The sequence below is a fragment of the Manis pentadactyla genome, chromosome 1 (assembly GCF_030020395.1).
Source record: "Manis pentadactyla isolate mManPen7 chromosome 1, mManPen7.hap1, whole genome shotgun sequence".
In the NCBI taxonomy this organism is placed as follows: domain Eukaryota; kingdom Metazoa; phylum Chordata; class Mammalia; order Pholidota; family Manidae; genus Manis; species Manis pentadactyla.
The window spans coordinates 148,260,994-148,288,601 of NC_080019.1; the positions used below are offsets into that span (position 1 = coordinate 148,260,994).

Here is a 27,608-nt window from a genome sequence, read left to right on the forward strand (position 1 = left end):
CCATATTTAAAAAAAGTTACTAAGCATAGTTTTATAATAACATAATTCTGTATTATGAAATAATTTAGACCTACTTATTTACTGTTCCCTGTCATTCATGTGTGTGTGTGTGTATAATTTATATACATTGTAAATAGACACATTATATGTATTAAATAAAACATTATATATATCACAGTATACACTGATGTTTAGTAAATACAGTGTTGTTAGAGTGGACTTACTTGAAGACATTTCAACCAGACATGGAAATTTTAGTTGGCAAAACAAAAATGTCTGAGTTTAACATATAGAACAAAACAAATGTAAATTAATAGCTGTAATAATAGTGCATTTTTAGTAGCCCCTCCTTTTAACTATAATTTGTTGCTGCAATATAATATGTTATTAACTTAAAAACCAAATATACACACCCACAAAGTATTGAAGAAAAAATGTCACTCTGTTTTATGAAGAAGTGCATCAGGAAGAAATGTTGACTCATATTGCCTTTAGTCTGGAGGGAAAATAGATTATTTCCAGAGCAAGTGTTGAATTCCTTTAAGTAAACTTGGTTTAAAAAGTATTGTCAATCCTTTTGAAATGAAAAACTACACCAGTAAAATCCGCAAATAACTTAAGAAATATAGACAGGAAAAAAATGTTTTATAATTCTTAACAGGTAACTTAGCAAAGGCATGGAACTAAAAGTTTGGCTTATGCAGTAACCTTCTCATTCCTATTCATACGTAGGATAGTAAAAAGATTAATAGCATAATACATGCATAAATTTAAGATTCTGTTTTTAAAATCATTATCCTATTATCTGTTGTGCACTGTGCCACTCCTGAAAAATTCTTCATTCTTTTTTTTTTTTCTGGTAGATAATTATTTCTTATTGAAGGGTAGTTGACACACAGTATTACATTACATTAGTTTACAACATAGTGATTCAACATTTATATACACGACAATTCTAGGTACCAGCTATCACCCTACCAAGCTGTTACAATATCTTCACTATATTCCTTATGCTATACATTACATCCCAGTTACTTATTTATTTTAACATTGGAAGTCTGTACTTTTTTTTCCTTTTTTTTTTGTGAGGGCATCTCTCATATTTATTGATCAAATGGTTGTTAACAACAATAAAATTCTGTATAGGGGAGTCAATGCTCAATGCACAATCATTAATCCACCCCAAGCCTAATTTTCATCAGAATCCAATCTTCTGAGGCATAACAAACAAGTTCTTACATGGAGAACAAATTCTTACATAGTGAATAAGTTACAGGGTGAACAGTACAAGGGCAGTCATCACAGAAACTTTCAGTTTTGCTCATGCATTATGAACTATAAACAGTCAGTTCAAATATGAATACTCATTTGATTTTTATACTTGATTTATATGTGGATACCACATTTCTCTCCTTATTATTATTATTTTTAATAAAATGCTGAAGTGGTAGATAGATACAAGATAAAGGTAGAAAACATAGTTTAGTGTTGTAAGGGAGCAAATGTAGATGATCAGGTGTGTGCCTGTAGACTATGTGTTAATCCAAGCTAGACAAGGGCAATAAAATATCCATGTATGCAGAAGATTTCTCTCAGAACAGGGGGGGTGAGGTTCTAAGCCTCACCTCTGTTGATCCCCAATTTCTCACCCGATGACCCCCCTGCGACTCTGCCTGTCTTAGGTTGTTCCTCCCTTGAGGAATCTTACCTGTCTCTGGCTAACCAGTCATCTTCCGGGGCCATACAGGGAAATGTAAAGTTGGTAAGTGAGAGAGAAGCCTTATTGTTTGAAATGGTTAGCTTTTTATTTCTTTGCATATTTATGCCCTGTAGCTTCTATGCCCAGCATTTGTCTTGAGGTATCTTTACCACTTGGAAGAACTATGATACTTGGGAAATTTGATATGAGGCACGAATTCTATTTAAGGGTTGTAATTAGGAAGGAAGAAGAAAAGCTATAGAAGTAGCAGGCGGAAGAAAACATGGGAAGATTGATTATTTCTTTGACATATCTTCTTGTAGAGTAACTTCAGCATGTATAGGTTTTAAGCTACTACTTAAATTGCGCACACACATTAACATAATAGGAGTATAGTTACATAACCAAAGCATATCTGTAATTACCAGCCATCTCCAGTGAAACCAAGAAAACCAGTTAGGCACCTTAGGCATTTGTGAAAACTTATCTATGATATGGTGGATATTGTCCAACTGAACTTGAACAGTCTGAGAGAAATCAGACAAATTAAAACAACCCATTCCTGGGGAATGTTCACATCCCTTATGTTCTTTTAACAGTAAATAGTCTGTAGTTGTAAGATTTTGGAGCGCTACAATTTGCACTTCTCCTAATTCTTGGTTGAGTTCCAACAGTATAGATCCAGTCAAATTTGTTGTTTTACTGTATGCACAGGCCAGCTTAGATAACTCCTTCATTCCCATGGCAAGTCCAGGAGCTGGTGGGATGAGTGCATCTACAGCTGTAGCAGTGCGTGGATCTTTGTTGGGGTTTTTTGATGATCATCTTCTGGCATGAGTCTTCCAGAGAGTGCTGATGTTGGAAGTTTTTTTCATATCGTATTTTAGTTCATTTTTAGGGTAGCCCAATTAGGCTTTGATCCTCTGTATAAACACAAACAGATCCTTTGCCTACACTTTTATATACCCTTTATACCCTTGTGTAGAACTCATTGGAAGTTACCACACTGGAATTGCTCTTTTTTTTTGTTTGTTTATTTGTTTGTTTTTGTTTGTTTTGTTTTTCGTATCACTAATCTACACTTCCATGATGAATATTATGTTTACTAGGCTTTCCCCTATAACAGGTCTCCCCTATAAACCCCTTTACAGTCACTGTCCGTCAGCATAGAAAATGTTGTAGAATCACTATTTCCCTTCTCTGTGTTGTACAGCCCTCCCTTTTCTCCTAGCACCCCATGCATGCTAATCTTAATGCCCCCTACTTCTCCCCCACCTTATCCCTCCCTACCCACCCATCCTCCCCAGTCCCTTTCCCTTTGGTACCTGTTAGTCCATTCTTGAGTTCTGTGATTCTGGTGCTGTTTTGTTCCTTCAGTTTTTCCTTTGTTCTTATATTCCACAGATAAGTGAAATCATTTGATATTTCTCTTTCTCTGCTTGGCTTGTTTCACTGAGCATAATACCCTCCAGCTCCATCCATGTTGCTGCAAATGGTTGGATTTGCCCTTTTCTTATGGCTGAGTAGTATTCCATTGTGTATATGTACCACCTCTTCTTTATCCATTCATCTATCCATGGACATTTAGGTTGCTTCCAATTCTTGGCTATTGTAAATAGTGCTGCGATAAACATAGGGGTGCACTGATCTTTCTCATACTTGATTGCTGCATTCTTAGGGTAAATTCCTAGGAGTGCAATTCCTGGGTCAAATGGTAAGTGTTTTGAGCATTTTGATGTACCTCCATACTGCTTTCCACAACGGTTGAACTAACTTACATTCCCAACAGCACTGTAGGAGGGTTCCCCTTTCTCCACATCCACGCCAACATTTGTTGTTGTTTGTCTTTTGGATGGCAGCCATCCTTACTGGTGTGAGGTGATACCTCATTGTAGTTTTAATTTGCATTTCTCTGATAATTAGCGATGTGGAGCATCTTTTCATGTGTTTGTTGGCCATCTGTATTTCTTTTTTGGAGAACTGTCTATTCAGTTCCTCTGCCCATTTTTTAATTGGGTTATTTGTTCTTTGTTTGTTTAGGCGGGTGAGCTCTTTATATATTCTGGATGTCAAGCCTTTATCGGATGTGTCATTTTCAAATATATTCTCCCATACTGTAGGGTTCCTTTTTGTACTATTGATGGTGTCTTTTGCTGTACAGAAGTTTTTCAGCTTAATATAGTCCCACTTACTCATTTTTGCTGTTGTTTTCCTTGCCCTGGGAGATATGTTCAAGAAGAGGTCACTCATGTCTATGTCTAAGAGGTTTTTACCTAAGTTTTCTTCCAAGAGTTTAATGGTTTCATGACTTACATTCAGGTCTTTGATCCATTTTGAGTTTACTTTTGTATATGGGGTTAGACAATGGTCCAGTTTCATTCTCCTACATGTAGCTGTCCAGTTTTGCCAGCACCATCTGTTGAAGAGACTCTCATTTCCCCATTGTATGTCCATGGCTCCTTTATCAAATATTAATTGACCATATATGTCTGGGTTAATGTCTGTATTCTCTAGTCTGTTCCAGTGGTCTGTGGCTCTGCTCTTGTGCCAGTACCAAATTGTCTTGATTACTATGGCTTTATAGTAGAGCTTGAAGTTGGGGAGTGAGATCCCCCCTACTTTACTCTTCTTTCTCAGGAATGCTTTGGCTATTCGGGGTCTTTGGTGTTTCCATATGAATTTTTGAATTATTTGTTCCAGTTCATTGAAGAATGTTGCTGGTAGTTTCATAAGGATTGCATCAAATCTGTATATTGCTTTGGGCAGGATGGCCATTTTGACGATATTAATTCTTCCTAGCCACGAGCATGGGATGAGTTTCCATCTGTTAGTGTCCCCTTTAATTTCTCTTAAGAGTGACTTGTAGTTTTCAGAGTATAAGTCTTTCACTTCTTTGGTTAGGTTTATTCCTAGGTATTTTATTTTTTTTGATGCAATTGTGAATGGAGTTGTTTTCCTGATTTCTCTTTCTGTTGGTTCATTGTTAGTGTATAAGAAAGCCACAGATTTCTGTGTGTTGATTTTGTATCCTGCAACTTTGCTGTATTCTGATTTCAGTTCTAGTAGTTTTGGGGTGGAGTCTTTAGGGTTTTTTATGTACAGTATCATGTCATCTGCAAATAGTGACAGTTTAACCTCTTCTTTACCAATCTGGATTCCTTTTTTTCTTTGTTTTGTCTGATTGCCGTGGCTAGGACCTCCAGTACTATGTTAAATAACAGTGGGGAGAGTGGGCATCCCTGTCTAGTTCCCAATCTCAGAGGAAATGCTTTCAGCTTTTCGCTGTTCAATATAATGTTGGCTGTGGGTTTATCATAGATGGCCTTTATTATGTTGAGGTACTTGCCCTCTATTCCCATTTTGCTGAGAGTTTTTATCATGAATGGATGTTGAACTTTGTCAAATGCTTTTTCAGCATCTATGGAGATGATCATGTGGTTTTTGTCTTTCTTTTTGTTGATGTGGTGGATGATGTTGATAGACTTTCGAATGTTGTGCCATCCTTGCATCCCTGGGATGAATCCCACTTGGTCATGGTGTATGATCCTTTTGATGTATTTTTGAATTCTTTTTGCTAATATTTTGTTGAGTATTTTTGCACCTACATTCATCAGGGATATTGGTCTGTAGTTTTCTTTTTTGGTGGGGTCTTTGCCTGCATTTGGTATTAGGGTGATGTTAGCTTCATAGAATGAGTTTGGGAGCATCCCCTCCTCCTCTATTTTTTGGAAAACTTTATGGAGAATGGGTATTATGTCTTCCCTGTATGTCTGATAAAATTCCGAGGTAAATCCATCTGGCCCGGGGGTTTTGTTCTTTTGTAGTTTTTTGATTACCACTTCAATTTCGTTGCTGGTAATTGGTCTGTTTAGATTTTCTGTTTCTTTCTGAGTCAGTCTAGGAAGGTTGTATTTTTCTAGGAAGTTGTCCATTTCTCCTAGGTTTCCCAGCTTGTTAGCATATAGGTTTTCATAGTATTCTCTAATAATTCTTTGTATTTCTTTGGTGTCCGTCGTGATTTTTCCTTTCTTGTTTCTGATACTGTTGATTTGTGTGGACTCTCTTTTCTTCTTAATAAATCTGGCTAGAGGCTTATCTATTTTGTTTATTTTCTCAAAGAACCAGCTCTTGGTTTCATTGATTTTTGCTATTGTTTTATTCTTCTCAATTTTATTTATTTCTTCTCTGATCTTTATTATGTCCCTCCTTCTGCTGACCTTAGGCCTCATCTGCTCTTCTTTTTCCAATTTCGATAATTGTGATATTAGACCATTCATTTGGGATTGCTCTTCCTTTTTAGAATATGCTTGGATTGCTATGTACTTTCCTCTTAGGACTGCTTTTGCTGTGTCCCACGGAAGTTGGTGCTTAGTGTTGTTGTCATTTGTTTCCATATATTGCTGGATCTCCATTTTGATTTGGTCATTGATCCATTGATTATTTAGGAGCGTGTTGTTAAGCCTCCATGTGTTTGTGAGCCTCTTTGCTTTCTTTGTACAGTTTATTTCTAGTTTTATTCCTTTGTGGTCTGAGAAGTTGGTTGGTAGGATTTCAATCTTTTGGAATTTTCTGAGGCTCTTTTTGTGGCCTAGTATATGGTCTGTTCTGGAGAATGTTCCATGTGCAGTTGAGAAGAATGTATGTCCTGTTGCTTTTGGATGTAGAGTTCTATAGATGTCTATTAGGTCCATCTGCTCTACTGTGTTGTTCAGTGCTTCCGTATCCTTACTTGTTTTCTGCCCGGTGGATCTATCCTTTGGGGTGAGTGGTGTGTTGAAGTCTCCTAGAATGAATGCATTGCAGTCTATTTCCCCCTTTAGTTCTGTTAGTATTTGTTTCACATATGCTGGTTCTCCTGTGTTGGGTGCATATATATTTAGAATGGTTATATCCTCTTGTTGGACTGAGCCCTTTATCATTATGTAGTGTCCTTCTTTATCTCTTGTTATTTTCTTTGTTTTGAAGTCTATTTTGTCTGACATTAGTACTGCAACCCGTGCTTTCTTCTCGCTGTTGTTTGCTTAAAATATCTTTTTCCATCCCTTGACTTTTAGTCTGTACATGTCTTTCGGTTTGAGGTGAGTTTCTTGTAGGCAGCATATAGATGGGTCTTGCTTTTTTATCCATTCTATTACTCTGTGTCTTTTCATTGGTGCATTCAGCCGATTAACATTTAGGGTGACTATTGAAAGATATGTACTTATTGCCATTGCAGGCTTTAAATTCGTGGTTACCAAAGGTTAAAGATTAGCCTCTTTAGTATCTTACTTCCTAACTTAGCTCGCTTATTGTGCTGTTATATACACTGTCTGGAGATCCTTTTCTTATCTCCCTTCTTATTCCTCCTCCTCGATTCTTCATATGTTGGGTGTTTTGTGCTGTGCTCTTTCTAGGAGTGCTCCCATCTAGAGGAGTCCCTGTAAGATGTCCTGTAGAGGAGGTTTGTGGAAAGCGAATTCCCTCAGCTTTTGTTTTTCTGGGAATTGTTTAATCCCACCATCATATTTGAATGATAGTCGTGCTGGATACAGTATCCTTGGTTCAAGGCCCTTCTGTTTCATTTCATTAAATATATCATGCCATTCTCTTCTGGCCTGTAGAGTTTCTGATGAGAAATCTGATGTTAGCCTGATGTTTTTTCCTTTATAGGTGACCTTTTTCTCTCTAGCTGCCTTTAAAACTCTTTCCTTGTCCTTGATCTTTGCCATTTTAATTATTACGTGTCTTGGTGTTGTCCTCCTTGGATCCTTTCTGTTGGGGGTTCTGTGTATTTCCGTGGTCTGTTCGATTATTTCCTCCCCCAGTTTGGGGAAGTTTTCAGCAATTATTTCTTCTAAGATACTTTCCATCTCTTTTCCTCTCTCTCTTCTTCTGGAACTCCTATAATACGGATATTGTTCCTTTTGGATTGGTCACACAGTTCTCTTAATATTGTTTCATTCCTGGAGATCCTTTTGTCTCTCTCTTTGTCAGCTTCTATGTGTTCCTGTTCTCTGGTTTCAATTCCATCAATGACCTCTTGCATCCTATCCATTCTGCTTATAAACCCTTCCAGAGTTTGTTTCATTTCTGTGATCTCCTTTCTGGCATCTGTGATCTCCCTCCTGACTTCATCCCATTTCTCTTGCATATTTCTCTGCATCTTTGTCAGCATATTTATGATTCTTATTTTGAATTCTTTTTCAGGAAGACTGGTTAGGTCTGTCTCCTTCTCTGGTGTTGTCTCTGTGATCTTTGTCTGCCTGTAGCTTTGCCTTTTCATGGTGATAGGAATAGTCTGCAGAACTGGTACTCGTGAAGGCTGGAAGAACTTCCTTTCTTGTTGGTTTGTGGCCCTCCTCTCCTGGGAGAACAGCGACCTCTAGTGGCTTGTGCTGCGCAGCTGCGCGTAGACAGGGTTTCTGCTTCCTGCCCGGCTGCTATGGAGTTAATCTCCGCTGTTGCTGTGGGCGTGGCCTGGCTCAGGCAGCTACTCCAAAGTGGTGGAGTCGCATTGGAGCGGGAGCAGCTGGGAGGCTATTTATCTCTGTAAGGGGCCTCCCTGCTCCCTGCAGCCCAGGGGTTAGTGTGCCCAGAGATCCCCGGATTCCCTACCTCTGGATTAAGTGTCCCACCCTGCCCCTTTAAGACTTGCAAAAAGCACCCGCCAAAACAAAACAAGGACCACCAAAAAAAAAAAAAAAAAAATTTTTAATTAAAAAAAAAAAAAAAAAAGGTGGCCGCTCATTTTTCTTTATTCTCCGGCGCCAGCCTCAGGTCTCTGCTCACCAGTCTTGCTGCCCTGTTTCCCTAGTATTGGGGTCCCTATCCCTTTAGGACTTCCAAAAAGCGCTCACCAAAACAAAAGAGCAAAAAAAAAAAAAAAAGTACGCTCGCTTTTCTGGTGTCCTCCAGCTCCAGGCCACCGGTGCCCGCTCACTGTTCCTGCTGCCCTGTTTTCCTAGTATCGAGGGCCCTGCACTCTGGCCCGGATGGCTGGGGCTGGGTGTTCGGCAGTCCTGTGCTCCGTCTCCCTCCCGCTCTGCCTATTCTTCTCCCGCCGGGAGCTGGGGGGAGGGGCGCTAGGCTCCTGCCGGGCCGGGGCTTGTATCTTACCCCCTTCGCGAGGCGCTGGGTTCTCTCAGGTGCGGATGTGGTCTGGATATTGTCCTGTGTCCTCTGGTCTTTATTCTAGGAAGAGTTGTCTTTGTTATATTTTCATAGATATATGTGGTTTTGGGAGGAGATTTCCGCTGCTCTACTCATGCCGCCATCTTCCGCCCCTCCCCTCTTCATTCATTTTGATATGTAACAAATAAATAATATAGAAAAATATGCTTACATGTGGGTTTCAATTATTAAACAGTTTGAAAAAAAAATCCTTGAAGATTATTAAAGTTAACTCAGTTTTTGAGATGACAACAATTTTTATTTTGTCTTTTTTCTAGCTAACAAATAATTAAGTATTGGCATCCCATAGCAATTTAAAGGTATTACTTATAGAAAGATGTCACAAAAATAATTTTACCCTAACAGTGCTTCATCAGTACCATCATGGATAAAATGAAGTGATGGATGAAAATACAACAGAGATCTTTATTGTTAAGTAAAAACCTGTTAAAACTCAGATTACTTCTGTTATTAAAAAATTATTTGAGAAAAACCAAGTTTGGCATACTAGTCCCACTATGGAATATTTGATGTAAAAAAACTGTTATTTTTTGTACATTACTCACATGGAATGTTTAAAGAGGAATGCTAACATTTCATGGAACTATAAACTACAATTTTGGCCGATTTTTAAAATAAATCTCTTCACAATTGAGTGCTTCCCCTGCCAGATGAGGAGAGAAAAGCAGTTTACTAATGTGATATTTACATTAAAAAACAAATAGCCATTTTCATATTCATGGAAAGTTATTATTTAATGCAGAAAATTTATATGAGAAAGAGAATCAGCAATAGACATTGAATTACATTAAATATGAGCTAAGAGTAAAAGTCCATCTGAGGTTTGTGACGTGAATATTTAAGATTAATTTTACATATAGCAGGCCCCAACAAAATTTCAATTAAGCATTTTTAAAAAATCTTTCAGAATCAGTGTATCAAATTGGTAAGTAAATGTATCAACATTTTTGGTGTTTTTAGTGTGTTAATTCATATAGTAACTTATTAAGCACAAATTTTGTGTAAAGGCCTGTATAAGACACTCACGATACAACAGTAACTTTTTAAAAATTACACCAGGGTGCAAAAGAGAACGAGCAGCAGAGGTATCTGACCAAATTTGAGAGTAATTGCCCTTAGCAAGTGATGTCTGAGTTATTATTTAAGCGTTAAATAAGCAAAGGATCCCCAAAATGGAACATTTCAATTTGCATAGACACATGATACAGAGATAAGAGCAGCCACTTCCCTGTTAACTAGAATTTCATGTTGTGTTGCTCACACAATGCCGGGACTAGCAAAGTTTCACAAAGGACTGTGTATTTACATTGTCTCTTTAGTTTATTTTCCATTTCTTCTATGAAATAAAATCTGTGTTAAGGAATATTTCATGGCATAAAAGTTATAAATATAAATGTCTTAAAGTACTCTAATCCTCTTTGACAAAGAATAAAATTGTTTTATGGAAATAAATAATTTTATAGCAATTATGTTATACCATATATAACAAGACGTTAACTTCTAGTACCATTCTAAATAACTATTTCAAAAAATTTGCTAACTATACTGTAGAGCAAGCAGCATGTGCTAAGTGCTGCATTACTGCATTTTCAAAAAGATCCTGCATAATGCTGGTGAGACAGTAGTTGATCTCAAGTTCATTGTGAGTCTCTGGTATTCCTGTAACAATGAAAGTGTTGTTATTCAAATGTACATAAATGCATTCAGTCCATAATAATAGTATTCATAGGCATCTATAAATAGTTGAAAAAACAATTGTATGAAATGCTTTATATTCATCTGAACCACTTTGTGCAATTCCACTTTTAAATTCAGATTTCAGAAATAATACAACAGGGGTGCTCATGAGATATTCAGAAATTTTTGTTAGCTTTTCATGGACAGGATGGTGCCTTCTTAAAATTGCATACTCTTTTTCACCAAATCAAAGACATCCCTTATAAATGTATACAATTGTAAGAAATAGCCTAAACATCTACTGTAATGTACAATTATTAAATGTATAGTTTCATATGTGTTTAGTGACCTTTCTTAATATTCCTTTTAATTTTTTCTAGATACACCATCAGTTAAGATTATACCATCCACTCCTTTTCCACAAGAAGGACAGCCTTTAATTTTGACCTGTGAATCCAAAGGAAAACCACTGTAAGTGATATAATGAGCAGTAAAGTTTTTCAGTTTTTATCCTGCTTTGATTGCAGGTTTTAACTGCAGAAATCCACTGTTTTTGTCTTTTCTTTGTGGGCAAAGTGATCTCTAGAAAAGAAAAGCCCTGAACCATGTCTTCATTAAGTGTCTGTGGAAGGTCGGTCTTTTACTTTGTCATCTAGTGAGGTTTCTGGGAAGGTTTCCAGCTGTGATTTTTTCCTTTTTCTTCCAGTAAGATATTTCAGCCTGAAAGGAGTGAAGGCATAATCAGTCACTTTACGTCATCAGGTAGAAGTTACACATTGTTGAACTTAGTTCTCCTATGACAAATGGTGAAAATATTGAAGCATCCTCAAAATACACACAAATTTTAAAGTTAAATGGAGAATCATTTTCATAATAAGGGAATCAATACTGTATCCCCCTTGAGACATAATTTGTGAATGTGATCAGGTTGGAGATAATGTAAACAAAAAGGGTCACAAGCTTAACATTTTCAATTGTGATTTCCTTATTAGAATATATGACTTCTAGTATCACTACAGCTCTAAAATTGTACTTTTCGACATTCATGTTTATAAACAGCTACCTCATAGAAAATTGATTTTTTTATATAAAATTCAAGTATGGATTATCCATATATGGGTTAGTCAAAGTCTATTTAAAAGCCATATGATCATTCTAATATAGTGACACTCTAGGTCTAGCTGAAAGTCATTTATTTGATTTTTAAAAGTCTTCCAACTGCTTCACATTTCTCTTTAAATTTTAAAAGGAGGAATTTAATTGTTCTCTGTATATAATTCTATGGGATAGCTTCTGTGCAACTCAAGTTAAATTACTAAAAATGTGTTTCTAATAATATTTGTTATTTAAGTGTAGATTCCATGAGGAATTTTTCTAAAAGAATTTTAAGACAGAAGCCTGAAATTTCAAATTTCTCAATTATACGGTATTATACTTTTTAACACACTAAGTGAATTAATACTTTCTTTTTCACAGTATTGACATTTTAAAACTATTCTCTCTGCCACTAATTATTTTCTGGAGTTACAAATATACTGATTTAAAGTACATTTAATAAATTAATCCATTATTTTTCTTCTATCTTTTAAAAAAACATTTAGGATATTTTAGACCTTGAACACATTTTTTCATAGAAGTTTACTACATGTATCCTGTGCAATGCACTTTTATAGTTCTTACCTTTTGATAAACTTAAATTGGTTATTGAAAACATTTTTCAACCACAGTAAGGTATCTAAATGTGACAGTACATTTCAGCATTATAGCTTGAACAAGAGCTTCTTGCTACAATTTCAGTATTTTAAGTAGGAAAAGAAGTGTAATAGACTCTAGTTTGCTTTAGACATACTTAATCTAATTTCTTTAGGCCTGTATCTGTGTATCTAACACAAGAACCTCTTTCCACTCCTCTTTCTTTTGCTTATTATTTATTTTCTAACCCTAACTGCTCCTCCTCTTTCTTTCTTTTCTGCTTCTTTTTTTGCTTCTGTTCCTCCTTATAATCTCAAAGGTCAGCATGTGGAGATATGAATGAACATGATCAGGATCAGGGCATAGTAAAGGGTTTTTGCTTTACTTTCATTTCATTCCATAGATCTGCCCCAAAGAACATATTTGGACATTTGGAATATGTGTATAACTTATGCAATGAGAAGAAGATGGGAAATACAGTATATTAGAATGCTGGAAATAAATTCATTCTTGTGCAAATAGCATTCAGTTGCCTGTCAGTAATCTATTCTTTGATTCTATAACCACTCCCAGCAGTAGAAACAGCATTTGATTATTGTGAATAATTAGATTGTGAGGTCTATATAATTGGGTATTTAAGTAGTCCATTTCCCTTAGCTCAGATATGGTTGAGTAGATGTGCTTTATTGTGGGTCTATGTTTTAGTTACCTAGAAATAAGCTTGGCTGTGTAATAATCCTCTGTACTACTGATGAAAGAAAATACAATAATCTCTTATTTATTTATTTTATGTAAGAGTACAAAGATTCCACAAGTTTAAGAAATAGAAAATGTCACCTTTCTCAGAAGAATACTGATTAATATCACTTAGCAAATAGGTAAAGGAAATTAGAAAAGCTCCTTCTTCGACAGAAAAGAAAACTGAAGCTCAACAGTGTTCCCCAAATTGTCCTTATTCATCCAGATTTTAAATGATTGAGTCAGGATTTAAACTCAGCTCCATCATTGCCCAAACTTACATTCTTTCAGCCCTTTTCTGTTACTTCAGTTGCTGAGTCTAAATTGTCCCTTATGTTGGCTAAAGTTAACTTCTGAAACACTGGAATGGGCCCTACAGTAATGTTCAGCACTGCAGCTGAACCCCTGGATGCTTGAACGGGAAGAAGTGGCTAGTCTCAAGACATATTTTACTATTGCCATCCTCTTTTATCAGACCTTCTTCAATGTTTATGCCCTCTCTGGGTATAGTAGCTTGCTAAAGTCCTACTGCACTGACCATTTCTAGCATGAGTTTATAGCCATACAAAAAACGTCTAATCCATATAGTATCTTCTGGCAATTAGCTCATAAGCTCCATAAGGGTTAAAATGGTCATTATATTCCATCTTATCCTTGTAGGCTCCATTGTTAAAAGTTCTATATACTATGGTCCACAACTAAATGGGTATTAACTTATTCTTTTGTATTTTATTGTCATTCTCAACTTGCTCTTTACCATTTTCTTCCCTTGTGGACTGTCTGGGCCTTAAAGTAAATAGCCAACTTGATTCCTTCCTGCCTTCAGCTCACTGCTTCTTTATGTTCTTCCTAATCATTTTAAAATCCACTCTTCTACATTTTTTAAGTCACGATCATTTCCAATAAGTGAAAGCATTAACTTCTTTCAAGACAGTCTAATTTCTAGCTCCTCTTTAGTTTTTATTCTATCTCCAACAGGGCCAGATGAGGCAGACAGAACAAAAAAAGCAAGGAAAGACTGAAAAGAAATCATAGGATTTTCCCAGAAGGGAATCTTACTGATTATAAAGAAAACAGTCTTACCAGAGCAAAGAGAACAGAAGGCAAATTGAAATGGATTAATCAGTGAGTTAGTAGGTGGTGGGGAAGTAAAGAAAATGGGAAGACCACCCATTTCAGGAAATCAGTCATGGGAAGTGGAAAAGAAGTTTGTATCAAACAGAAGTTTTAAAATTAAAAATAATACAGAGACACTCTATATTTTAAGATAAGATTAAAATAATAATAATCCTATGAAGGGTGGGAATAAAAATGAAGTATGTGATATCACATATGCCCAATGGCATGTTTGAATTTCCTATTTTACCCTGGTAATCACTAACAGAGTTCTGCTCCTATTTTGCAGCTATTACTTTGTAATAGCAAATACTTTGCACCTATTACACCTGATTCTCCATTTTGTTATTTTGGAACCACTGAGAAGCAACATTTTGGCTTAGCTTCTGATTTGCTCCTGAAACAGTTATTTCTACTATCTCTACTATTTGTCTGGTCCACCTTTAATGAGCAGGTGAGAATCAGAAATGGATAATGGGTATATGATTCCTTTTCATCATATAGCTGACTTAAATATCTTTAATCCATGATTCAATCTTTTTTCTTTAAAAATGTTAGACCAATATATGATGTCCCAAACAATGATTATTAGGCATATTGATAATAGGCAAAGTAACACCACTACCTTTTGTATAAATCCTAAAATGGTGGCATGGCTCAACTTGTGCTGAGACTCATGTTTTAACCTGCCCTCCTATATGTTAATGTTGTTGTCCTTGTTCTAAATGTGAGTGCCCCAGTGACTGTTTATGAACAATCATTTCTTATTTGCCTACTTTAGACTGAAGCCTTTTGCTATTTTCCTGTGGAACAGCTGCATAACTTGGGCCAGGACCAAATCGTTCCACTTGACATTACCATAGAAGCATTCTATTCTTTCCTTAAAAAAGAGATTACTGTACATGTCTGTCTATTGTTTTAATTTTAGTTTGAAGCAAGGACCAAGCTAATGCCAACAACTTTTCTTTCAAGTCCCCAGAGTTTTTGCAACCTTCTTCTTTCTTTGGCTGAATTCCCAGACAGCTTGCAGGCAGCAGCATTCTCCATTTATAGAATTAGAAGGGGAGAGAAAGCTGTTATGTTACATTAAAGTCATGACCTTAAAAGGTTTGGGGTTTCCCCTGTATACTATAACTAAAGAATCATCATTCATTTTAATCAAATGTTTAACACTTCTTAAATTTACCTCAGAAAAGCAACGGGATATTTTCAGTCAAATAAATATGTATTTGGCATTGGTTCTATAAATGAAAATAATTATAGGTATTGATAAATTTTTCTGTGTTTCCCCAATGGTGTTTATATTGTACTTACTATTTTACCTTCTGGTAACCACAATTTTTTCTTAATGTTCTTGGCACAAATACAGTATATGTAATTGCATAGCACATAACAGTCCTATTCTATGTAAGAAAAATGATTTCAATCTTTAGGAAGACAGATCACATACCACATAACAACTAGTGAGGTGCCTTAGAGGAACAATTACACTTCCTTTTTCAAAATGATCAAGAATTTAAAAGGAAATCTGATAAGAACATATTGATGCATTTTCCTATTACCATAATAGAGATTTAAAAAATGAGATGCAAATTAAGGCAAAACTTCTATATCAAGTCAGTTTTCTCAGCCTAATATGTACCTTTTTACAAATTATAGGTTATTTACTAATTGGAATACAATCCAATCACAGCCAGAAGAAATGACAAAACAAACCAGGCATTAAAGAAGGCAAATTATCATTCAGAGTGAAATGTTTTAGGCCAAAACAGGAAATATAAATTTTCAAAAATATATAAATTTTCAAAAAAAGAATATTGATCAACAATAACATTCTCACATGATTTGTCCTAATGAATAATTGATACTAATTACACATATTTATTTCTCTCATCCAACTGTGCTATAGAAATCCATCTAATCCTCAAGGTCTGTATATATGTTCCCATTTAATGCCTGAGCTATAATGATCTGAGGCACAGAAAGTTGTGTGGTGCAGGTGTGTGGAGTGGGGAATACAGACCTGGGTTTGAATTATAAATCTGTGCCTGTCTTGGGCCTGGTCTTGAACAAGGCACTTAAACACACCAAGTATTTTTTTAATTAATAAACTTTATTTTTTAGGGCAGTTTATGTTCACAGTAAAATTGAATAGCAAATACAGTAAAATTGTTTAGGGCCGTTTTATGTTCACAGTAAAATTGAATAGCAAATACAGAGTTCCCATAGAGCCCTATTCCCACATATGTACAACCTGCCCTATCGCATCCCACACAACAGTGACACATTTATTACAAATGATGAACCTACCCGGATGCATCATTTTCACCCCAAAATTCACAGTTTACTTTAGTGTTCACTCTTAAATACCAAGTATTTTTATTGTCTAAAATTAAAATAAAATCTTGAAAATAAATTGTTTTAAAGATTAATGAAAATATATCTGAAATTTCTGCCTTCAACTAATTTCATAATAAATAATAACATGAGGCTGATGGTAAATTGTATTGTTAAAGAATTACAAACAGTGCCTCTCATCAAGTTTTACACTCAGAAGTCTTAATTATATATTTAGTACACATGCTGATATTGAGCTACTGTGGTAACCCTGGATGCTGAGTTATTATGTCAAGTTTCTTTCATGGCTCTGAAATTCAAGGTTCCAGGCAGAATGAATACATCCTAGGATGATGGTCTGTGACTTTCAAAAGCACGTTAGAACAGCAAAGGAATAAAGTCTAAAGTCATGGATAAACTGATAGAACACCTTTGATGGTTTAGTCGAGCTTAAATAGTAACAATGAAGTGCTAGAAGAGGCTGTAGCTCTTAGGGGAAAATTCCCTCATGAAACTGGTGAAACTGAAATAAGTCAAGGGAAAGGGTAAGTTGGAAGAAACCATCTTTAATTGTTCACAGCCTTCTCGAATTCACTATCTAGGCCTGTCCCTGTCCAGCTCCTCCAGCCACCACTCATACTGTGCCCTCACCACATGCTCTCTACTTCTGCTTCTTCTGGGAGGAATTCCATAGGCTGGTCCTTGGTGACTGGCAGATAACAGACCAATTACATACCAGGAACAGAGGGGAGGAGAGAATGGCCGTTTTCTTTCCTTGCCCCAGATTGACAGGAGGCTCTGAAGTGGTAAACACCTATTGATATGTAAATGAACTAAGGCAGATGGGAGATTCTGGAAATTCTTCCATTTACCCACAGAGGCAGAGGCATGAACGCCTGTCAGGGGAGTAAAATGTAATATTAGGAAACTAGAAAATCCTGGACCAGAGAAACAGCACCTTCATTTTGTTGAAGTAGAAGAAGTTTTAGAACAATTGGAAAGGACTAGAAGGGCTAGAGAATGAGTTCTGATTTCATCAATGTGGAAGGGCTACACTATAGAGCTATTCTGCTGTGGTGAGAGTAACCAGTTAGCCTGTTTTGACAGAAACCCAAAGCAAAAGATCTAGAAACCTTAAACAAATGAAACTGTGAATGGCATGGCTCATGAGTGATTGAGAATCCAGGGTTGGTGATGTTTTAAGACCATAGTTTTCCAAGTTCTTATTGTCTTAAACCACACAACTATCCTGTTACAAAAGATTTAGAAAGACTTTTATTATTATTTCTAGTTTGTAGGTAAGGAAAAAATGTCTTATAGCAGTTATATGACCTACCCAGTCACACAGCTAGTAAATTGTAGAATTCAAATTACAAACATGCTTTTCAAAAATTTTTAACAACACTGACAGTTATGTTTTCTTCTTTACTGATCATTTTCAGTTCTCCAGTCATTGATTTTTCACAATAACCTGGTAAAGTTGCAAGAATGATAGTTCTTATTAACTGTTAGGTAAACCCATGTTTCAAATACTTCTAAAAAGTTACCAGTTATGTAAGCTCAAATTTATATGAGCATATCTAAATATTAAATTAAAAGTTTCTATTTATATCTAAATAGTTCCTATGTAGATTTTATGATTAGATGCATAATGATTACTCTATTACATATATTTAATTTTAAAAAACAGGTTATAGTATACCTTAATTTTATATATCTTTGAAAAGATTCAGGCTGCAGGTTACAACTACAAAGCAATACCAATTCATTGGAATACAATGGGAAAACTTTAGGGCAAATAGAATAAGCAGGAATTTAAAAGAAAGCACTCCTTAGAGACTCTCTTTCTTATTTAATAGCGCTTGTTATTGTTAAGTACAATTTGTCAACAGAAAAATTGGCAGAATAAACATAATGAAGATCTCCTTATTATATATAGATATTCTCACAATAGCACAACAGCAATGCTTGGAGTTACAGGGCATTTAGATTGTATTTTTTCTCTTGTGTTCTAGTATCTAGAGAGATGTAAAACTGTCTCAATTAATTAAAAGTTAAAGGCAATATATTGAGTTTCTTCTAAAATGTTTTTGAAGGTATAAGATTGGGAAGTTAGCGCTAAGTTTTCATAACTTTAAAAATTATGAAATGTACCCATGTGCTGTCCTTTATATATGAGTTTCTTTTCTGAGGCCCATATGGTCTTTTGCTTCTATCTCATGGCTTCAAAATTTAATCACATGTTGACTCTCTGGAAAACACAAGTGGTTATCTTGGAAATGAGACTGCATATATTTGGTTTTAATTTTGAAACAAGAATTTGACTCTAGGTAATCTCCATTGCTGTTATTTAGACTGGGCATCTGTGGTGCGTTGGGCACTCAATCATTTTCAATTAAATGTTCCAAGTCTTGTGAAAGTCCCTTAAGAGCTTGCCAAACCACAATTATAGATCCATAGAGGAAATGTGTGAACATTTCCAGGTAAGTAGTTTTCTTGCAACAAAAAGCCAATTATTTTGAGATATTATGTAAATGTTCAGTGGAAAACTCCAACATAAAAATGTCTCTATATTTAAGACATTGTTGTGGAATGATGCTGTCTGATATATTGACTAGTTTTTCAATGCATGCACTTTTGGGCTTGTGGGTTTAAAAACCCAGTTTTTTTATTTATTAATCATGTGATTACATATAAACAAGCATTCTACTCTTTAAAGATTTGTAAACACTTTATGTGTGTTTATATAAACATAAAATCATCAAAATGGTAATTGTAGGAAAATTGTAGAAACAAAATCACTCAACATTAAAAAAAGCTAAAATACTATATCCCATCCTTGATTAAAGAAAATGTTAACCCATTGTTCCACAAGTGCTATTCAATAAGATTTGTTTTTCTCTTTGAAATTTTTTGCATAATATGTGTCATAATGAGGTAGGGCAGGGACGTGGGACAAGCATCATGATTAATTTCCTGCCTGTGAGGAAAACTGCCAAGATATGAACAGTTTAGTAGGAATAGGAGGGACTCCATCTTAAAGCTAAGATTCCATTTTTTTGAAAACCAGGGAGTTAGGAGGTAAGATTCCTAAGATTTTCTTTGGCAATCAGGCAATAACCCACCTTAAGGCAGGGCAAACAGTCTTAACTGATACCTTCCCAATTCTTGAGGGAGACCACTATCTTGGAGAGAAACCAGACCAATAAATTCCTTGTGTTAAGTTTATCTTACAGAATTATCTAGAGGATTGACTGTGAATGGTGACATAATGTCTCTTACCAGAGACAGACATGAGACCACATGTCAAGCCTACGTCAACCTTCGATTCGCCCTGCCTCCCTTTGCCCCATTCTTGAAAGCCTTAAAAGACAGAATCCTAAGGCCTTAAGTGCACCTCCTCTTTGAGGTCTCCCACACTCTTCTCTGAGTGTGTGCTGTCTTGTATCAAATAAACTTTATTTTTGCATAAGCCTATTGCACTTGTCTCTGAACTCTTCTCCATGATAAAGACTAGAACTCACTGATTTCCACCTCTGGTGGTCAGTGTCTTTGTCACTTTGCTATTTCATCCAGCTTTCTGGTCTTAGCACAGTCCTTTTTCTCTCCTGTTTTATTTTAGGCCAGTAGGGAAGTGGAGGTACTCAGAACATAATCTCACTCCATCCAGTGCTCTGCAGCTCCCCCAAATTCTGAAGTGGTAGGGGTTTAGTTTCCATGCAGTGCAGATTTAAGCAGACACTGAATGCCAGGTGACTGGCTTCAGGAGTTGGCAAGGGATTTGCCCTATGCTGAGCAGGAGTTCAGTGACTTCCCTTTCCTCCCTCTGTACTTCCTTGCTCTCTGCTGCCTGCAAAGCAGCTGCCATTTCCTGCTACTCTCACTTTAATGAATTCCTACCTTATCTACACTCATCTGACCTGCTTGAGAATTCCTTCTTATTCAGAGTCAAGAACCCTCCCCCGTCCAGGTTGAGGTTTTTCCTAGTGCTTCACCTAGTGCTCATGGAGAGACCTCCCCAGACACAGCTGCCCAGCAACAATAATGTTAAAGCTAACATCTTTCTGGTGGTCACCAGTGAGTTTACCGAGAAGCAGATTATTCCATGCCTTTGTTAAATATTTTTACTATCACTTTTGCCTAATATAAGGAGGAAACAAAATTTGGAAAATATAAGTAATTCAGAATCACTGTAGATATTAGTTATTATTACCATTGATGGTGAAACAAAATTCTTATCCTCAGCCATTCACTCAGTCTAAAGAAATATTCTTGCATTACACATGTTTTTACAATGTATGGTGTATATTGATTCATCTTTCCAGATATAACCTTAATCACACTGAAGCCCTTTTGCTTCAAAGTTTGAAAAAACATTTAAACAGCAAACAGGGCCCCAAACTGTAGAAAATATGAATATTTCAGAGATACCCTATACTATTAGAATTGGAAGACTAGTCAGTGATTGATGATGGCCTTAAAGCCCAGGTCTTACAAATTCAGAGTACCAGAAATATCTGGGATGCTCCAAGGACAGGAGAATGAAGAGAGAAAGAGAAACTAAAACGGGCAGTAGGAAAGAGCAGCAGTTACTACTGCGGCTTGTTTCAAGACATCCATGAAGTAGCGAGCTATGGTGGACTTAGCACAAGCACTCACAATTACAACATAGTGAAATGACCATAAAAAAGCGACATTAAAAATATAATAGTTTTGCAGTGTAGAGACAAAATGACCCATAGGTCACAGGAGATCCACTGTGGGCCACAGTTGCACTGTTTTTCAAATTACTGGCTGTGGCTTATTAATGAACCATAAGATCAATCTAAAAATTATTTTAAAAGCAGAAATAAAATAGATTATAATAAATAGGAAGGGAAAATAAAGAGAAGGAAGGAAGAAAAAGAAAAGAGAATGTCACAGTACATTAGAAAGAGCAAGCTCTAATTTTCTGGGTATGTGTGTGTGTACATTGTATAAAGTTGCAAAATACATTTTTACCATAGGTCACGCCTCAAAATGTTTGCAAATTATTACTCTACACTAACTGTGGTGAAGCGGGTCTTGGGAACATTCAGAGAAAGAACATAGTAAGTCCTAATCTTAGCTTTACTTCTTCTAAAACCATCACCATAATGTATGTTCAAACTAAAGAGCTCTTAGCTTTAAAAAAAACAGTCAAATGCCATTAAGAATGTTCTGTTTAATAATGCAGAAAAGTTTGATCCTTTGAGAAGGATTTCTTCCAAATGATAAAAATATGCTTTCAAATTTTTAAGTCTTAAATTTTAATTATCTTCAGCATTTACTTACATGGAGCATTTAATTCCCCAGCTACCAGATAAATGATGTGCACTTTACTTTTACTTTTCCAAGACCATTGGTTTTAATATTAGGAAAAGAACAAGTCATGAAGCAGAAGCAGTTCTGTAATGGTGACACAGTGTTTAACATAGTATTTGATCTTATAAGGTTAATTAGCACTATTTTATAGTAGTGAAAGTAATGGATTGTAAAGTAACTCTTATATGGAAAATAGGACCCCATCATTGCAACATGCCCTTGAACTGAATGGTTTTCGGTCATCTGACTGATTAAGATGCTTATAGATATATTTTATATAGCATCAAATTGCTCTTAAAATATGTGTAGGGTGGTAAAGGGGCAGATTCAGAGAAACTCAGACTAATGAGTTCTTGATTTAAAAAACATGAAAATGTCACAAAGTCTAGATTAGTCAAAGTAGGTTTTCAGGAGCTATTAAGTTTCAATAAGTTGAAAAAATATTTTAAGAATGATCATTTTAAAAGATATTGTAAAGACTTTAAGCTTAATGTACATACACAGAGGGACTTACTATTGCTTGGATGAAGAAATGGATGTTTACTCAAGATTCCTTGAGCTTTTAACCAAGAATTAATATTCTGTGGTTACCCAAGAAAAGAAATGTTAAGTATAGATAAGGCATGGGTAATTGTTTTGCTTTAGCACAAAGCCCTTGAGAGATTAGCTTAAGCATTTGTCTCAATCTTGAATATTTTTCCTTCAGTGGTAAAATCTGTCACTCTTTCAGGATCATAGCAATGTTATCTTTTCTAGGAATAATCTTTTATTTGTTGTGCCATAAATTGGCTGGAATTATACAGTTTGTAGTATGACTGCAACCTTTCTCAAGTGTTAAAATAATCGTCAGTGAGTACTACCTTATCAGTAAAAAGCAGTCCAGGATTTCATAGGCACTCTCAAAAATGCCATTATTTTCAAGTTTTCTAAAGAGCACTTACCTCTTCCATATAGGTTATTTTCTGTTTCACCTCCAAGCTTCTACACTTGAAGACAAGTACCTTGAAAAATCAGAATCAAGTAGCATATGCTCAGATTAATCAGGATAGAAGTCCATTTCTTATTTGCTATTGGGGTTTTAAGTCTATGATGAAGTTAACATTGATGCTATTGTCCCATCTAAATCTACCCTTTAATGTAATGAGACTTCTACTTGACACTGTACTAGCACAATAGTTGATTTCAGGAATCTACATGAACAGATAAACTTAGATTCAGAGTTTCAACTTGCAATTTAATGGAATAAGAAGGCTTGAATTTTCCACTGCAACCTAATTTCATTTATTATTGCATTAAACACCTTTGCCTCTATCAGATCTAAGGACTGATGGTGATATTTGAGTTAGGGCCTTTTATTACTGATCCTTTCAACAGGAATCATTAGGATTCTAAAACTGCAAATAGAAAGAAAAAAAAAATAGAAGATTTATTGCTTTTCAAAGAATTCTGCACCTATGGGAATATCACATCTATTCTAAGCAAAGACAAGAATTATAAAGATAAAACAAGAGATGATTGAAGAACACATCCAGAAACCACAAGAAGTAGAAACCAATGAGAACAAAAGCTAAGGAACCATTTTACTCTTTCTTTCTCTCACACACACAAAGACATAAAGACATATTTATTAAGTGAACCAATACAAATAGCTACAAAAGGCCATAAACACAATGGAAATCATATATTTAAAAGAGAAGTTAAGAATTTTCTTCATCTGGGTAATTTCTTCAAGCCTCTACTTCCTTCCTTCCTTTTTTCTCTTCATTTACTGTACTTTTCTAGCCCTAAATATTTGAAATGTTAGGACAGAACCAATTTAATAAATGAAGATAATAGTTGTATCAAAGTACTAACTTGGAAAAAATATATATTTTAAATGTGTAGATCTAATTATATATTCTAAGTAATGTTTATGATGATATATGAGGCATATTTCAACAGATCAGAGAAACAAAAAATAATTAAATGCATGAAATGTTCTAAGACAGTGTAATGAAATTTACTTTATCTTTAAAATATTCTTCTCATTGCCCTTCCGTATTCTTGGATGATGACTTCAAGAACAGTTTTAAGTGAACAAACCGTTTGCCCTCTCATTTTTTCCTTACCTTGTTTTGATGTTCTGGTAAGATAAAGAGAAGATGAAAAGTTGTGTTCATCAGGCATGAATTACCCAAATAAGCACAGTGGATGGAAAAGAAAAAAATATATATATATATAGATGGATAGATTGATTGATTGCATTGTAGGATTGGTTAAAGCAAGAAGTAAAGGAATGAAGGGATTGAAGAATAAAGGTAAATGGTGAGTTCATTGGTTAAGATTGGAGGTTTTGATGTATGAACAGGAGTGAATTGAAAACATGGGAGTTTGTGATAGGCGAAAATGAGATTTATTTTTCTGCTATTGTAGTAATGAAGCAATGATAATAACAAAGTTCATTGTGGCTGAAATGGGCTAAGAAAATAATTATTGGATATGAGGGAATCATGAAACTGAAGGTCAAGGTATTGGATGGATTATAAATGTAAATATTTAGGTCAGTAAATTTTTTAAGAGATTCTGTCTTGTTCCTATGACATTATTCTCTTTTGACTTATCTTGGACCTCTAGAATTTTGTTATCTTTCTTCTTTCATCCCTTAAGTCATAATATTCTAAGACATTTGGTAATTTAATCTTTTATTTTCTTTTTTGAGCTTAGACACTTGCTTGGCCCTGATTTTTAATTTCTTATTTCTTTAGCATTGGATGGAGATGTATTTCTTGATTTCTTTCAACACTTGAACTCAGTATGTCCCAAAGTGAAATAATCTTTTCTTTGTGCTATACCTCAGTTTGTGTTCATCTTAGTTATATTTTGTTTGTTAATCCACTTGTTTGATTGGTTGTTTGGTTTTGCATTATTATTTTTTTCCTACTTAGCACTAAATTGTTCATATGATACACACTGGACATTACATAGAGTTTCTTCTCTTTCTTCATTAACGCTGTACATTTTATGGCTCCAAAAAGTTGTGTTTACTTTCCCAAGAGCTCTTCTATTATCTTCTATTATTTTATGCTTTCCTTTGTTAATACTCCAACTTCATATAGGACCTTATTTTCTCTCTTCAGAACTCTGTATATGATCTCTTTATTGACTTTCCTTTATCAGATATTTCACATTGGTATACATAAAGGAAACTCTGAACAAGAATATTAAGTTCTCAAGAGGCTTATTGGTAAAGTATTTTCATTTTTCATGAATTTACGGCTTTTTTTTAACCTGGCACTCAAGACCAAGTTTGAGTGCCAAGCTAAAAAATATACAGGTTTAAACGTACATGTTTTGCAACCCCTCACACACATCTCTACCCCAAACCTCCCCACTTCTTTGCTTCTTTTCATGCTCTTCTTCATGTCCAGAATGTTCCCTACCACATTGCATTCTCTCTTCCGATTAATGGCATCATCCATCTTCTGGTCTAATACTAAAGTAATACTTCTTTACATTCAGCTTTTCGTCCTATAAACTTTTTCTTGGACTAAGCTCCTTATGAACCTATTTGGTCCTGTTCCTTCATGTCAACTTACATTTTGACTTTTGATTTTGTTACTACCAACTAGTTATCAAGTGCTTTTAACTTTGGCCTTCCTTAATTTGTTATCTCAGCCAATAACAATATTAGCTCTTAACCTTACTCTCTTTTCCTGGTACTCACAATATATAAATTCATCTATTCACCAACATGGCCTCTAGAGGGCAGGCATCCTATCCAGAATTTTGACTCCCAATGAGTTAACATCTTTATTTCTACCAGTAAAAATCCTACCATAATTAAAGACACTAATCAAGATATGTATCTTTCATAAAAGCTGTTGTCATGTCCCTAATATAGATATGATTCTTCATGCTTTATAACTCACTTATGATACCATGTCCTGCCTGTGCTTTGGTTGATGACATTTCTCATATAAACTACTAAAATACAGTATCACAGATAGAAGACACTTATTTTATTTTCCTTATATCTGAAAGGAAAGGAGCGACAAACAGCAGCAATTCACTGGAGAATTCCGCTTTATTAGGGAAAGGTGCTGGGTTATGTAGGAAGGGGCATGGGGTGATTGTGGTGTTACTTCTATGGGGCTAGTGGTTATTGGTTAGGTGCTGGGATTGGGAGGGGGGAGAGAGGTGATTGGGCTTCAGGTGGGTCCAGGTGGAACCGAGGACCCAGAAGAGAAGCAGGAAGTTCGCCGTCTTATGGGTGGGGGCCCTTCAATATCCCTCACAAAAAATTTCTGGTTCAAAGATTTGCACAGATTTTTTATAGATAATTGTTAGATAATAACTGCATAAACTTAGTAAGGTACCTAATCAAGAATATATAGGCATACTTAAACAGCAACAGGAAAATTCATTGATCTGTCTTAAGATGTAGTGCAAGAGTAGAACATTTTCTGGTAATTAAGCCCATCAGGACTCATTGAAGACTATTTGACTATAAATATTTCTGAAATTTTGTTTTCCCTTAAGCAAAACTGTATCTGTTAAAACAGAAATATAAATGTTTCATTCATTATGTTTTTAAATGTACTCAATTGTGATAAGTAAAACATTGAAAGTTAACTTGGATAATAGTAAAAGTTATTTGATGTTTTAAGAATTGTTCCTATAAGAAGTATGAAATCAATATGAGGAATAAAAGGAAAACATTTCATTTCAATTAAAATGTACAACAATAAAATCTAAGGAAAAATCACAGCTTGATATGCCCTCCAATGGTCTAGATCAATATTTTTATAATAATTAAGAGTATTACTTTGAATATATGTAGAATGTCATTTACAGACTATGTTCAGAAACATCTCATTTGAACCTCAATAACAAAATAAACTTTGGTGTATCTTTAAATTTGAAATAATCGATGTAGTAAATAACTTCACATGAAATCCCTTTCTATGTCTTTCTGTTTAGCAACCATGTCATTTTTTCCAGCAAAGACTCATTGCGAAATTATTTTTGAATTGGTTTCACAGCTCTAAGAAAGGCTAGTCCTTGAACTTGCTTTGTATTTATTTTTAAACTAAAGAAAGGAGCAAGCAACCCCAGCATCATATTTTTCTCCTTTTTTGCTTCTTCTTCCTCACTTGGTTGGTACAGTATTTGAGTCTGATTTACGGATACAATCACACACTACCCAGCAGAGAGCTGCTTAGGCTAGATTCTTCTCTCAGAATCTTTCTCGGAACCCAATAAGTTAATTGTTTTCTACTTGAACCTAATTTCAAACCCTCTTGTTAATTAATTTGCATTTAACTTCTCTCCTTCCATTTCTCTAAAAATCTGATAGCATAAACACAGAATTTTATACACAGGCTTTTCAGTATAATTTCTTGATTTAAAAGTTTTGCCGGAAGCATAGAAAGGGACCAAAATGTTTACATAACTCCTATTAGCTTCTTTTACTTCAGAGTGAAAATATCACAGGAAATAGAGGAGAGCCATTAAAAACAAACTCCCTCACATTAAAACTTCTATCACATCTACTGCCACCTGTGGAATCTCTAAACTGAAATAAAGGCAGTAGTCATCTTTATGTGCCATATAATACATAAGGCATTGAATTATTAAGTAAAAGTTCCTGCTTTGTCTTATATTAAAGGAAGTATAAAGTATATATTTGGAAATTGTTGGGTTGGTTTTTTGAGCTAGAAGATCTTTACCTGAATACTATTACTGTGCCTATTTTTTCCTGTCATCTAGGAAAGGGAAGTTAAATTTTCATAAGATTAATTTTAGTATTAGAGCCCAACTTGTACTGTACTTATGAAGGAAGCAGACTAGAAGTCTG

The 27,608-nt window shown here is 35.2% G+C and overlaps 1 protein-coding gene across 2 annotated transcripts in view; it reads left to right on the plus strand.

The window, feature by feature from the left end:
* CADM2 (cell adhesion molecule 2) overlaps positions 1-27,608 on the plus strand; it is a 338,329-nt gene that overhangs the window by 214,715 nt on the left and 96,006 nt on the right. For both annotated transcript variants that reach the window (XM_036898781.2, XM_057501862.1), the window contains one exon: positions 10,927-11,017. In XM_036898781.2, the coding sequence (XP_036754676.2) occupies positions 10,927-11,017 (91 nt within the window). The remainder of the gene's footprint in view (positions 1-10,926; positions 11,018-27,608) is intronic.